A 14078-nucleotide genomic window follows, 5' to 3' on the forward strand; every position below is an offset into this window, starting at 1 on the left:
AACCTTGGAATGATTGTGGCCTTGATCAAGCAATCCGCCTGGATATTGCTCACCCTGGAGATGTGCTCTGCTCGAAGAGACGATAGATGCTTCTCCGCCCACTTCCCCAGGCGCTCTGCCTCCGCCATCAGGGACTTGGAGTGAGTTCCCCCCTGGTGATTGACATGTGCCTTGTCCATTTACAGCATCATGTGCTGGCCTTGGATGGTCGTCTGAAAGAGAGCTAGTTTCGCCACATTTCACTCTAGCCAATTTATGCTGTGCTTGAGATCGCTGTCGGACCACCTACCTTGGGCGACCCGATTGTCCAGATGTGCCCCCCATCCGAAAAGGCTGGTATCCATGGTGATGGTTAGGCAATCCGGCTCACGGAAGAGCTCCTGCCCTTGGTCAGAGCAGGGGAATCTCACCACCTCAGGGACTGCTGGACCTTGAGGGGAAGGGGGATCAGGGAAGGGGAGTTGCTCTTCTTGGCCCTTGGGTGGGGTAGAAGGCACCATTGCAATTGTCGTGAATGTAGTCTCGCCCAGGGCACTATCGATAGGCAAGAGATCATCTTGCCCAGCAGTTTTGACAGCAGGATGATGGGCGGGGTCCACGAGGTTCTCATCTGAAGGATCAGTTTCATCTGAGGCTGGAGATCCGCTCCTGCGACAGACTTGGCAACTTACAGTGTCTTATTATGGCACCGAGAGGCAGCAACCTGGTGGTGGGAGTGAGATGGCTTTTGTCCGTGTTGACGGAGAACCCGTGGTCTTGCAGGGCTCTCATGGTCACCTGGAGGTCTCGGACCGCTTGCTGGCGGGACGGTGATTGTATGATGATGTCGTCCAGGTATGCTTGTAGTCTCACTAGACGTGACCTCAGGGACGCTACCACAGCTGACAGAATTTTTGTTACTGTCCTGGAAGCCGATGAGAGGCCGAATGGTAGCGCTCGGTATTGATAATGCGTCCCTGCATAGTGAAATCTCAGGAATCTGCGGTGGGCCTTGTGGACAGGGATGTGAAGGTACGCTTCTCAGAGATCTATTGATGTTAGTAGATCCCCTGGCCTGATGCAGCTCAAGATCGACTGGAGAGACTGCGTTTGAAGTGTTACACTAGATGGTAATTTAGTCTTTTGAAGTCTAATGTCCCCCGCCACCCTCCGGAGTTCTTTGGGAGAAGGAACAGGATCGAGTAAAAACCTGACCCCTCTTGACCTGCTGGTACTGGTTCTATTGCCCTGATCTCCCGAAGGTGCTGGATCTCTTGCTCCTTTAGGGACCGCTTGGCTGGGGAGGAGGGAGTGGGGCAGCGAATGAAGTGTTCTTCCCCACAGCCTGGCTCTGCCTGCTGAGGGCCTCTGAGGCCGCTTTGCTAGCCTGTCTGGTGAGGCTCCTGCTGCTAGAGGGCCCTGGCTGCATTGCCTCTTGATTAGTGTTGTCTGTGAGTAAGGGTAGTCTGGGCACCACCTGGAACATAGTTGGGGGTGTGAGGGTAACTGCAGCTGCTTTTTTGCAAAAACGGGCCCGTTTTTTGTCAAAAAAAATATGCATGCATAGCCTTATGGAGGCTTATAGAATGCTGCTGGGGGGGGGGGGCAAAAATGGGCTGGTTTTTGCTTATTTCTGCCCTCCCCAGCCCCCAGGAGCTCTCTGAAAGCCTCCATAAGGATAGGCACGGCCGTTTGGGTGAAGGGGGCGGGGCTTCGGGAGGCAAAAAATGCTGTAATCAGTGTATAAGATGCACCCAGATTTTCAGCCTCTTTTTGAGGAAAAACGGTGCGTCTTATACTCCAAAAAATACGGTGACTGAAACTCCAATCAATCCATCTTTTTGCAGATGCCATGCAATTTACAGTTTTATGTAAGAGAATCTGTTTTTATTATCAGCTGTTCTAAATTAGCTCTTCTGGATTAATATAGTATTAATAAAGTATTAATTCATTCCCAACGGAATAACATACCTGCGTGCACTGCAGGATGAAGAGTTTTCACACGTCCTCCAAGCATTTCTGGAAAGCCGGTAAGATCGGAAACATCTCTGTTCCAAAAGGGAAGGAGTCAAAAGCATTAAGTAGCACCTACAGCATTCATGTAACACAAGGGTCAGCATCTAGGCTCCCATTTTGCTGCCTCTGGACTGTTTTCTTACTTACGAGAATATATTAAGCCATGCATCAAAAGCAAAGTGTCTCCTCTGTGGGATAAAGAATGGTGGACCCCATGTACTTGTGTGATCTTATTTCATGTCAATTTGGGATTCTTGGGGAAAAGTGGAGGGGTCAATACTTTGGACCACGTTGGTACCACCGATGGGACATTTCGTACAAGTTTCCCTTCAGACTGTAGCTTGGTGTAAATTTTATCGATTTGCTCCATAGGTTGTTCTACTGGTTTTTCCCTTTGAAATTCTGCATCTATTTTATCAATTTTTATTTCTTGCCTCCATGTTGTATTTAAATAACAATTTATAAATGCAGCCTAATAAATTCTTTTGATTATGTATTAATATTTCAAATTCTGCCATTTTTCTTAGAGTTTCTTCTCTTTCTCCAAGATTACCTCAATTTTTTTTAACCATTTGGAAATGCCTTAAGCGTGAAAGATTCCTTCCTTTACTAAGCAATTATTGACAGAATTATTGCTAGAACTAAACTTGCTCCTAATACATATACCAAAGGGGATGCCATTATTGATACCTACACTTCTTTTGCACTTTCCAGAACATTGTAATTTTTCTTTTTTCCCCTTTTCTGATATTTTTGCCACTTTTTAAGATGGTGTATACATTACATATTACCAGGGCACAGAATTAGAATCTTGAGTTGTGTAGCAAACCCAAACTTTGAAGGAAATAACTACCCAAGGGAGATATATATATAATGCTTACTCTAAGAGTAATATCTAACATTGACTTTGCTTGAGAACACGTGACCTTGGGACACAGTAATAGGCGTAAATATGAATCTGTTGCCAAGTATCTGAATTTTGATCACATAAACATGGGGATGCTGCAACGGTCATTAACTGTGAAAAATGGTCATAAGCCACATTTTCCAGTGCCAGTGAAACTTGGAATGGTCACTAAATGAACTGTTATAAGTCGAGGAGTACCTTACAGTAAAATGTTGATTTAATGGACCACTTTGGAGGGAAAGGGTATCTCTTTATGTCACTGATGTAATTTTTAGCACATATAATAGATAGTTATCAATCTGTATCAATATTAATATTCAACCGCATCAACATAGTGACGGTATCTTGCTCGTCCCGTAATGACTGCATCCAAGATCCATAACCATCTTGCTAAGGTTGAGTTTCTCTCTCTCTAGGCCCTTTCAGTCTCCAGGCAGTGAGCAAGTACCTGAATAGCATAATTTGTCCACCATCGGAGAGATGTATAATGGGATAAGTATAATGGGATACCGATGATGATGATGATGGACTCTCTCAGAAACGTGATACAGATATTAAAGAGGAGGAGAGAAAGACAGAAGCTGAGTAACCCAACAGGGCCCTAGGGATGGACTTCTCCTCTACCATCGCTTACTGGCATCAGCCACAGGGGCCGGGGGGGCAGGGGGGGGAAAACTATTGCAAAATGGCATCTCCCACTCTCAATCCCTGGAGATGGTCCAGCAAAATACCAAGCAATAGTGTCAAAAGCCACTAAGAGATCTAGGAGAGTCAGAAAGGGCTAGACATCCTCCTCCTGAGGCCCCCAAAGGTCCATGAGCAGCATTATGGTTGTCTCAGTATAATGTAGCCTGGCCCGACTGAAAAGGGTCTGGAAAATCTGCTTCGTCCAAACCTTGGACAGCTGGGAACCTGCCACTACTAGGACTTCATTACCTTTCAAAGTAAATATTCCCCTGGATGAACATTAAACAATTAGCAATGAGTAATTGTTTATCAGAACACTTTGCAAATTTTAACACAGCAGAATCCTGAGTTATACAATAACATTTCCCACAACTGATGCCAGAAAGATCTCTTTGCGATGGGATGGAAGGAGCAGACGAGGCCTTGTCACCCCAGTTGCCAGGCCGAGCCTAAAGATGACACCGTGAGAGCCAACCAAGTCCCATCTTTTACTTTACCTGACATTCAAACCTGCACCCCGAAGAGCTTTTGCTGTCCCTCCTGAGGCAACCAAAGCCAAACCCGAAGAAGTCAAACATTTTGCAAATTCCACCAGGCCGGTTTTATCTGAGACACTGAATAAAGCTGGAAGAGAAAGAAATTCTTTAATAAGAATATAGACATGCAGCAAAGCCCCACATTCATACAGGACCAGCTGAATTCCCCATAGTTCTATTTTAAGGGCTAGTTAATCACCAGTGAACAGAGGAGATTGTTTCTACAAACTGATCTACCAAGTAGGTTTCAGTCACAGGTTGCCTTTCCTGCTACCCCTACAGGGAGACGCTGCCGGTTCTAACCGTCTATAATTCAGGGTTTCGAATATATGCGGAATTACAGTGTCAATCGTCTTCAGTGTTGCTGGCACTGCACATCAGGAAGGCACTACGAGTGGAGGAATAAACTTTATCAGAATGAAGAGGAGGACTTGTGTAACAACCTTGCAGCTTTTACAAAATGTCCTTTGCAAAACATTTTGGAATGTTCTTCTGCTTTCCAACTAATGTAACACTTGGGATAGTTTGGAAGTTTGGAAGTTTATTAGCATTTGTATGCCGCCCATTCCCGGGGAGACTCTGGGTGGCTTACAGACAACAAGGGAATATAAAAATTAAAAAATAGAAATACAGTTATTTAAAATTACACAACATACATACCACTTAAAATGGGGCTGGATGCTGATCAACAGCCCCAGGCCTGCCGGAAGAGCCAGGATAACTGAGAATAATAATGGGGCAGCTGCTATAGCTGCTCCTTTTGTTAATTTATTCCGACTCAAATTATTTCATATATGTTTCCCAGGAATTTCACAAGAGAAAAATGTATTGGCCACAAATACAGAGGGTGAATGTAGTGTACTGTGAATGAAACAGTCAGGATGAAAAATGTAAATTTAAGTGCAACTTGGGGCTTTTAGATTATTCTCTTAGGATAAAGGCCAACTCTTTCCATCTTTTTTCCTTGATTTAAAGTGTGTCTACGAAAATAAATCAGTATATTCATACTTCTACTACCCTGAATCAATTCCACTTCAGGAAGAAGACCTTTCCAATCAAACCAACATTGTTGCCTTTATTTCCCACTTTCATCCATTCTAAGCAGTTATTCTAGATGCCTTTCAATGGGATAAGAGTTCCTCTATTTTTTTAAAATATGGTTTTTTTATCCTTCAATAGGATTTGAAGGGTTCTGTTTCATTCAGAGTTTGCGGATTTGCACCACAATCCTGAGAATCAAATAGTCGCACTTGACGTTTTACACCGTAAACTCTTCCTGCGTATTTGCAAGCGGTTCTTGAAAAAAGACGCACAAAGGGAACCAGCAAAGCAGGGAGAAAAGTTGCGGATTTCATTCACCGGGAGCCGAGGAAGCTGCAGGAAAAGTGAACCCTCTGCCAACAGTTGGAAGGGATTCCACCCAAGAATGAAATTCCCCTCCCTCCCGCTGATTTCCGTGGGACTCAAGCTGCAACTTGGACGGGGGGGGGGAGGTTAAAACTTTTCGCCTCTCAGGGCACCGATGGACTCTGATCCACACGGATTTTTAACCCGCAGCCACCTGAGAGTCCCCGCAGGTTCTGTTTTCCAGCTTCGTAGTTTTGGGGTAAGGGTTTCCCTTCAATTTCAGTCCTGCGGGGAAAATGCGGGTCACGAGGCTGGTTTCGGAAGAACACGAGTTAAGATCGGGCAGAACTTCAGCCCAGCAGCTGAGGAGCCGCCCTCCCTCCCCCCGGAGGCTCAGATCACCAGAGCGGGCGGAGCCCCCCAGGAAACCCCCCAAGCCACTCGGGGCTCCCTTCCTCTCCGTGAAGAGCGAGGGGCGCCTTCGCGGCTGAGAAAGTAGAAGGGCGAAACTTTGCCGTGCGGGGAACCGGCGGGCTCCAGGCGGCGGGCGCGGCGATCGGGACTCACCCAGCTGCTGCGGCTGCTGCTGCTGCTGCCTCGAAGCCATCTTTGCAGAGCCTTGGCGAGGAAAGAGCCCCGGAGGAAACGCGCGTCCAGAAGGGAAGCCTGCCCGTGGCGGGTGGATATAAACGGGGAGGTGGTGGTCGGAGGAAGCGGGTGGAGTTACGGTTGCATGCCGGGAGTGCGCGGAGCCTTTGATGAAGCGCCGGAGGGAAGAGCGGGGAACTTCCCTGAATCGGACCCGCCGCGTTCTAGTTAAGGGGCAGCGCAATTATAGATAGATATAGATATGTATATCTCTCACCCTCTGACGTGGGAAAAGACCCGAATACAAGAAGACCAGCATAGGTATACATAGATGTGTGTGTGTGTGTGTTTGTATACATTGATACAAATGTATAAACTTCAAACATAAAAGGAATATTGTTTGTACAGGGAGTCCTCAACTTAGGACCACAATTGACCCCCAGAATTTAGGTTGCTAAGCAAAACATTTGTTGAATTGAGTTTCGCTCCATTTTATGACCGTTCTTGCTACCATCGTTAAGTGAACCAATGCAGTGAACTTAAGTCACACGGTCGTTAAATGAATCTGGTTTCCCTGCTGACTTTGCTTGTCAGGTCAAAGTGGGGATCATGGGACCACGGAGACGCTGCAGCCTTGAGAGAGAGAGAGACAGCCATGCCACTTTTTTCAGTGCGGCAGTAACTGGTTACTAAATGAACTGTTGCAAGTCGAGGACTGTCTGTGTCTTGCATAAATAGAATATGTCTAGAAAAATGGAATAAAATTAAATACCTTTAATTTAAATCCAGATTTATATTAGAGCAAAACAGGAATCCCATCCCCGATCCATGGAATGGCTCTGGTTTACCACATGCCAGCACCCGGGCCTTGCAAACAAGCAGAGCCCCATCCCGTGGCATCCGGGCAATACATAAACGCCCCCCCTACCCCCCCTACCCCCCCCCCGGGGTCCATGGAGAAATCTCTCTCCCTGGAAACAATTGGGAGTTGCTGTTGTAAAAAAACCACAGAAGAGATCTTTATGCTCCCTTGCTGTGAAATTCTTTTTTAAGTACCAAGTAAATCTAATCTTCTCAAGATAAAACATGGCCAGCACCTTCAGTCTTTCTTTATGGGATTTAGCCTTGAAACCTAATTACTCTTCTTTGCTTTTTGAAACTCTTCCCATCAAGGGGGGTGCCCAGAACTAGATACAATATAGAGGCCATTCTCACTGAAGCAAAATAGTGGATCCATCACTTGGCGTAGGTGACGCAGTGGTTAGGGTGCAGTACTGCAGGCCACTTCAGATGACAGCTAGTTCGGCAGTTCAGCGGTTCTAATCTCACCGGCTCAAGGTTGACTCAGCCTTCCATCCTTCCGAGGTGGGTGAAATGAGGACCCAGATTGTGGGGGCAAGTTGCTGACTCTGTAAACCGCTTAGAGAGGGCTGAAAGCCCTATGAAGCGGTATATAAGTCTAACTGATATTGCTATTGCTAATGCAATTTGGAAATCACCTTACATAAATATGATTTGCAATTAACTGGGCATTTGATTTCTTGTACCTTTGTTCCTACTAAATTTCAGTTCAGTTTTCAAACTTACCAAGGTTATTTTGAATATTATTTCTGTCTTCTAGCATATCAGGAATTTGGGTTTTGTGTTAAGGTTTTGCTCCACCTGCTTCATTGAAATCATTAATAAAATTGAGGAACAGAGAGGGCAATGCTGTACCTTTTGCATCCAATATCTCTCTCCAGTTTGACAAAAAAAACCATTGATGGCATTTTATTATGAAACCTATTAGGAAAGTTATCAGATGAAAAAAGGAGGTATGGTTATTAGTACTGTTACAACCAACACCTCTAGCTAGGAAACTGTTGCATTACCCCAGCTTATCCTAATCACTCAGGATTGCAGAAACACTTTACAGTTACTCTTGTAAACACACTGGCAAACATTAAAAAATGAAATTCTGATGCCCTCCCTCCCTCCCTCCCCTCCCCTCCCTCCCTCCCTCCCTCCCTCCATCCATCCATCCATCCATCCATCCATCCATCCATCCATCCATCCATCCATCTATCTATCTATCTATCTATCTATCTACACATATACACATGCATGCATGCACGCACATACATTTCCATATGTTTGATTGATAGATGTATGTATGTATGTATGTATGTATGTATGTATGTATTTAGTGTCACAACCCCTGGTATGCCCAAATACGGGAGGAAGTTCACTGCTTCCATTCTCTGTCTATCGGCTGATCACAAGAGACCATCACGACAGAAACCCAATATTTTTACTGTTGCCTTTGTTACATTTGTGTTGTATTTGTGCTGACAAATAAATAAAGGGAGACTAGTATAGATCTATTTCAAGTTATTCTCAGCTGAGTTATTATCAGCTGAGCCGATAGACAGAGAATGGAAGCAGTCTGCTTCCTCCCATATTTGGGCATACCAGGGGTTATGACACTAAATACATACCTACTTCCCTGGCTCAGCTGATAAGGAGGAGAACCTTGTGGCTTAGTGGTTAACACAACTGCTTAATATGTAATACATCACAGATTCAAATCCCAGTAAGGGTATGGCTAGCTGATGAGAGCTAAATAGCTTGAAATAGATCTATACTAGTCTCCCTTTATTTATTTATCAGCACAAATACAACACACACACACACACACACACACACACACACACACACGTACAGTGCATTCAGAAAGTATTCTGGCTTCCTTCACTTTGTGGCATGTCCCAAGATCCCCTTTGCATAAACACTTGCAAAACTCTTTTGTAGCACACCTATCACCTCCACGGAGTCCCTCAATGAATTATCTTGGACCCAGAGGTGCAGTTCACTTCCTGGTTCTGGCAGGAGTTCCTAAAGCTACTAGGAACCACCCAAGGACTTGGTGCCTGTGAGTGTACGAAGAATATCTTGGAAGAATGTGTCAGATGTTATACTCATTACCAATAGGATAATCCTTCCTGTGAGATATTAAAACCCAATTTTTATGCTCACAATTCAAAAGTTTCTATTGCAAAGAAATTGAAGAAGCGGTTGCAAGCGCCGCCTCCCAGAATTCCTCCCCATGGCTTGAATACTTGGAGCGCAAAGACGGACTTCAGGTAATACAATTTATACCCTTCTAAATCATTACGCGAGACGCCTAAGAAGAGCCCCGCCCCATTTCCAAAATCATTCTTTGAGGCTAATTCACAAGAGGACAGCGTGACTTTTCCTGCAGCCCCCCCCTTTCCCCCCCTTATCCGTGCTTCTTTTGTTATTTCCATTTAGGCGGCGGATGTGTTACCATCTCTCCAATTGGTGAGCTTGTCTGTATTTCAATGTCAAAGGAATTTTAGAAAGACATCCTGTATTGACTTTAATGCTTGTATTTGTGCTTAAACTTACAATCAAGAAAAACAGCTCCAAGAGTCTCACACCTTTGTGTTACATTTTACACTTTATATGAAAGAGTAACTTATTATTTATTTATTTCCTTCATCCCTTTTCAAAAGTGGGGGTTCTCCTCCTACCTGTCTGATCGGTCGCAGTTCATATTGACTGGAAGGCAGGGATCGACCCCGAGGCACGTCACTTGTGGGGTGCCCCAGAGGTCGGTTCTCTCACCCCTCCTGTTCAACATACATATGAAACCGCTGGGCGAGATCATCCGTGGTTTTGGGGTACGGTAACATCAATATGCTGATGATACCCAACTTTTCATCTCTGCCGCAAACCACCCAAACGATGCCCTCGACGTGGTGTCCCGATGCCTGGAGGCTGTGCGGATCTGGATGGGGAGGAACAGGCTCAAGCTCAATCCCTCCAAGACTGAGTGGCTGTGGTTTCCGTCATCCCGATTTGTGCATCTTGTTCCATCCTTGATGATAGGGGGAGAAATTCTAGCCCCCTCAGAGAGGGCCCGCAATCTGGGCCTCCTCCTGGATACGCGCCTTAGTTTAGAAAAACACCTGACGGCCGTGACCAGGGGGGCCTTTTACCAGGTTTGCCTGGTATGTCAGTTGCGCCCCTTCCTGGATCGGGATGCCCTGTGCAGAGTCACTCACGCCCTCGTCCTTTCTCGCCTGGACTACTGCAAAGCTCTCTACATGGGGCTGCCCTTGAAGAGCACCCGGAGGCTTCAGCTGGTCCAGAATGCGGCCGTGCAGGTTATCATGGGGGGCACCCAGGTGCTCCCATGTTACGCCCCTTTTAGGCGGCCTGCACTGGTTGCCGGTTGTCTTCCGGGTGCGATTCAAGGTACTAATTATGACCTTTAATGCGCTCCATGGCTTAGGCCCAGGGTACCTGCGAGACCACCTACTGCCACCGGTAGCCTCCCACCGTCCAGTGCGATCCCACAGAGTTGGCCTCCTCAGGGTGCCCTCGGCCAGACAGCGTCGTCTAGCGACCCCCCAGGGGGAGAGCCTTCTCTGTGGGAGCGCCTTCCCTCTGGAATGAGCTGCCCCCCCTGGAGCTTCGCATAATCCCCGACCTCCGGTCCTTCTGACGTGCCCTAAAAAGTTGGCTTTTCCAGCAAGCCAGCCTGGCCTGAATAGAATAAAATAAATGATTGATTAAATTGTTAATTTTAATCAAATTTTTAAAATGTTTTGTTAATATTAATTGGGTTTGTTTTTGGATACTCTATCTAATTTCCTTTTAACTTTTGAAATATGTGGGGTTTTTTTTAATGTTGTACGCTGCCCTGAATCCTTTGGGAGAAGGGCGGCATATAAATCCAATAAACAAACAAACAAACTAACAAAAGTAGCTTGCAACAATTCTATACACAGCATTACTGATTTCGCTCCTTTTCATGTTGCCACCAGCCAGGATTTTGTTGCTATATTGGAACTCCCGCAATGGTCACTGCAGTGTGCATCTCTGGCTGAGTAGGTAAAACAATTGCAAACTACTTGTCTTGCAGTATGGAAAGTGTTAAGAATGCTGACAAAAAGAGGTCTCCACAGAACAACTACAACATTGGACAGGAAGTGTACCTTTCCACCTAGTACCTACACTCTAGGCAACCTTCAGAGAAACGGTGTGTGTGTGTGTGTGTGAAATATTAGGCCTTTCCCATTAGGAAGAGTTATTTACCCAGTAACTGTTGAGCTTAAGCTAGAAAAGGACCTTAGAAAGGTAGCACCTTGTGTTCCACTGTGGTCTGCTTAAACCAGCCAAAAGCTCTCCATTACAGCCACCAGCTGAAGCTCCTTCTCCTTCTGAACTCATGGAAGTCAGACATCACTTTGAAGTAGAGGACATCCTAGACACTCGCTGACAACCAAGTTCACCCAGGAGCAAGGACTAGATTAACTCCTAGACACTAAAGTTCTCTCCAGAGCAAGACTACTGTCAGACAATGCATGTTGAAGAGAGCACAGAGCCAAGGGTCATTCATCCAGAGGTTGACAAATGCATACTCAAGCAGTTCCTTTTCAGGGACTCTGTTGGGAAACATTTCCACGGGGGGCAAAACAAATATTGCATCAAAGGCTTTTGTTAAGTCACTTTGCATAGACCTCACCACCTAGGAAACGCTGGCACGAAATCACCGTACCTGGCAAGGGTTGTCAGGCTTACAAAATAAGGCACAACAAGCATGAGTGGTACAAATCTAGAGCCATCAGTGCAATAACTGCAATCTATATGCACATTTGCCCAAGATGCCCCGACATTCCACGCCTGAATTGGCCTGACCAAAGAGCTGTGTATTTTGTAAATAAGCCACATAAGCATGGTGCCCTCAATGTAGGTAGTTTCATATAGATAGATTAGATTAATTGATAGATAACACACACACACATGTCTGTCTGTCTGTCTGTCTATCTATCGCTCATTTGTTTCCCTTCACGTTTAGAACTACCGTTTCTCTCAATTCAGTTCCAACAGAAGCTTGCTTCTTATTTTGAGGAATTTTTACAATAAACAAATGGGTTGGCACATTCATTGACCTTACATTTTGGTGTGAGCTAATCAAAAGCCTTGTGGTCAACAAGACAAACCTCTTTCTTGTATCTTCTTGGTCTCTTCAGTATAGTTATGAGCTTTGTTATTTCTAAAATCTGTCTGTTAGATTTGGCATTTCTCTCAGAAGTTATCCTCGCCTCCTGTTTACCACAGCATAGCATAGCATATAATTCTTTATTGGCCAAGAGTGATTGGACACACAAGGAATTTGTCTTTGGTGCATATGCTCTTAGTGTACATAAAGAAAAATAAAATGGAATATATTCATCAAGAATCATAAGATACAACATTTAGTGATAGTCATAGTGTCAACTTGTAAAGTGTTACAATGACTATTATCAAGTTGACATTGGAGGGAGAATTCCATGCATACCTTCAGCCAGAGTCGGATCTCATATTTCTACAGCCGGTGTATGGGGTGCAAAGTTCACAGCACCTCGTTGGTGGTTATGATTTATGACACAGACTGGGGAGAGGGGAGATAGGGGTAAAGTGCAAAGACCATTAACCAGAAATTTAGTTTCGGCTCTGCAGAAGAACATGCCAAAATGTTGCTCCTAATAAATTACTGAATTTCTTTTGAACTTTGTCTCGAGGCTCATAAATTAATTAGGTCATCTTTTGGAAACTTCATACGTAGGTTACTGATAAGCAATCAAATCATACTAGGAAACAAATAAAACAATATAAATTGTAAAGATACAAGCAACATGGTTATAGTCATACATGGGAAGAGATAGCTACTAGGAAAGATGGGAAGAATAATAGTAATACAGTCTTAATAAATAATTTGACAGTGTTATGGGAATTAGTTGTTTAGCAGAGTAATGGCATTCGGGAGAAAACTGTCCTTGTGTCCAGTTGTTCTGGTGTGCAGTGCCCTATAGCGTCGTTTTGAGGGTAGAAGTTGAACCAATTTATGTCCAGGATGTGAGGAGTTTGTAGATATTTTCCCAGCCCTATTTTTGAGTCGTGCAGTGTGCAGGTCCTCCGTGGAAGGCAGGTTGGTAGCCGTTGTTTTTTCTGCAGTTCTGATTATCTGTTGAAGTCCGTGTCTGTCTTGTTGGGTTGCAGAGCCAAACCAGACAGTTATAGAGGTGCAGATGACTTAATAATTCCTCTGTAGAATAGAATCATCAGCTCTTTGGGCAGTTTGAGCTTTCTGAGTTGGCGCAGGAAGAACATTCTTTGTTGTGGTTTTTTGATGATTTTTGATGTTCCATTTTAAGTCTTGAGATATGATAGAAGCTAGAAATTTGAAGGCCTCTACTATTGATACTCTATTGTCTATTATTGTAAAAGGTAATAGTATAAGAGGTTTTCTCCTAAAATCTACCACCATTTCTACAGTTTTTAGTATATTTAGTTCAAGATTGTTCTGGTTGCACCACAGGGCTAGTTGTTCAACCTCCCATTTGTATGTGGTTTCATCATTGTCTCGAATGAGACCAATCACTGTTGTGTCATCTGCAAACTTCAGTAGTTTAGTAGATGAATCGTTTGAGATGCAGTCATTGGTATAGAGAGAGAAGTGGAGAGAGCACACAGCCCTGGGGGGCTCCTGTGCTAATTGCACAGGTATCTGATGTGATTTTGCTTAGCTTCACCTGCTGCTTCCTGTCTGTTAGGAAGCTTGTGATCCACTGACAAGTGTGTTCAGGTACCGCTAGCTGATTTAGTTTAGTTAGAAGAATGTCCGGTCTGATGGTATTGAATGCTGAACTAAAGTCTACAAAGAAGACCCTTGCGTAGGTCTTTGGAGATTCAAGATGTTGTAGGATATAGTGCAGAGCCATATTAATAGCATCATCTGTCAATCTATTTGCTCGGTATGCAAATTGCAGGGGGTCTAACAGCGGATCCATGAATGGTTTTCAAGTGGGACATCACTAGCCTTTCAAAGGTTTTCATAACTACAGATGTTAGAGCTACCGGTCTGAAATCATTCAGTTCCTTGATGGAGGGCTTCTTTGGTATTGGGATGAAAGTAGAACATTTGAAGCAAAAAGGAAAATAGCTCATCTCTAGTGATTTATTAAAGA

At 44.6% G+C, this 14078-nt stretch overlaps 1 protein-coding gene across 1 annotated transcript in view; it reads right to left on the reverse strand.

Moving 5' to 3' along the window:
- Positions 1-6183, reverse strand: part of ATIC (5-aminoimidazole-4-carboxamide ribonucleotide formyltransferase/IMP cyclohydrolase) — a 28795-nt gene extending 22612 nt beyond the window's left edge. The window contains exons 1-3 of the mRNA XM_087706242.1: positions 6040-6183; positions 4087-4213; positions 1951-2027 (exon numbers count right to left, since the gene is read on the reverse strand). Of these exons, the coding sequence (XP_087562368.1) occupies positions 1951-2027; positions 4087-4213; positions 6040-6079 (244 nt within the window). The 5' untranslated portion in view covers positions 6080-6183. The remainder of the gene's footprint in view (positions 1-1950; positions 2028-4086; positions 4214-6039) is intronic.
- Between the last annotated feature and the right edge of the window lie 7895 nt (positions 6184-14078).

This window comes from Thamnophis sirtalis, unplaced genomic scaffold, assembly GCF_051295495.1.
Source record: "Thamnophis sirtalis isolate CommonGarterSnake01/CBP01778 unplaced genomic scaffold, rThaSir2_p1.2 scaffold_1, whole genome shotgun sequence".
In the NCBI taxonomy this organism is placed as follows: domain Eukaryota; kingdom Metazoa; phylum Chordata; class Lepidosauria; order Squamata; family Natricidae; genus Thamnophis; species Thamnophis sirtalis.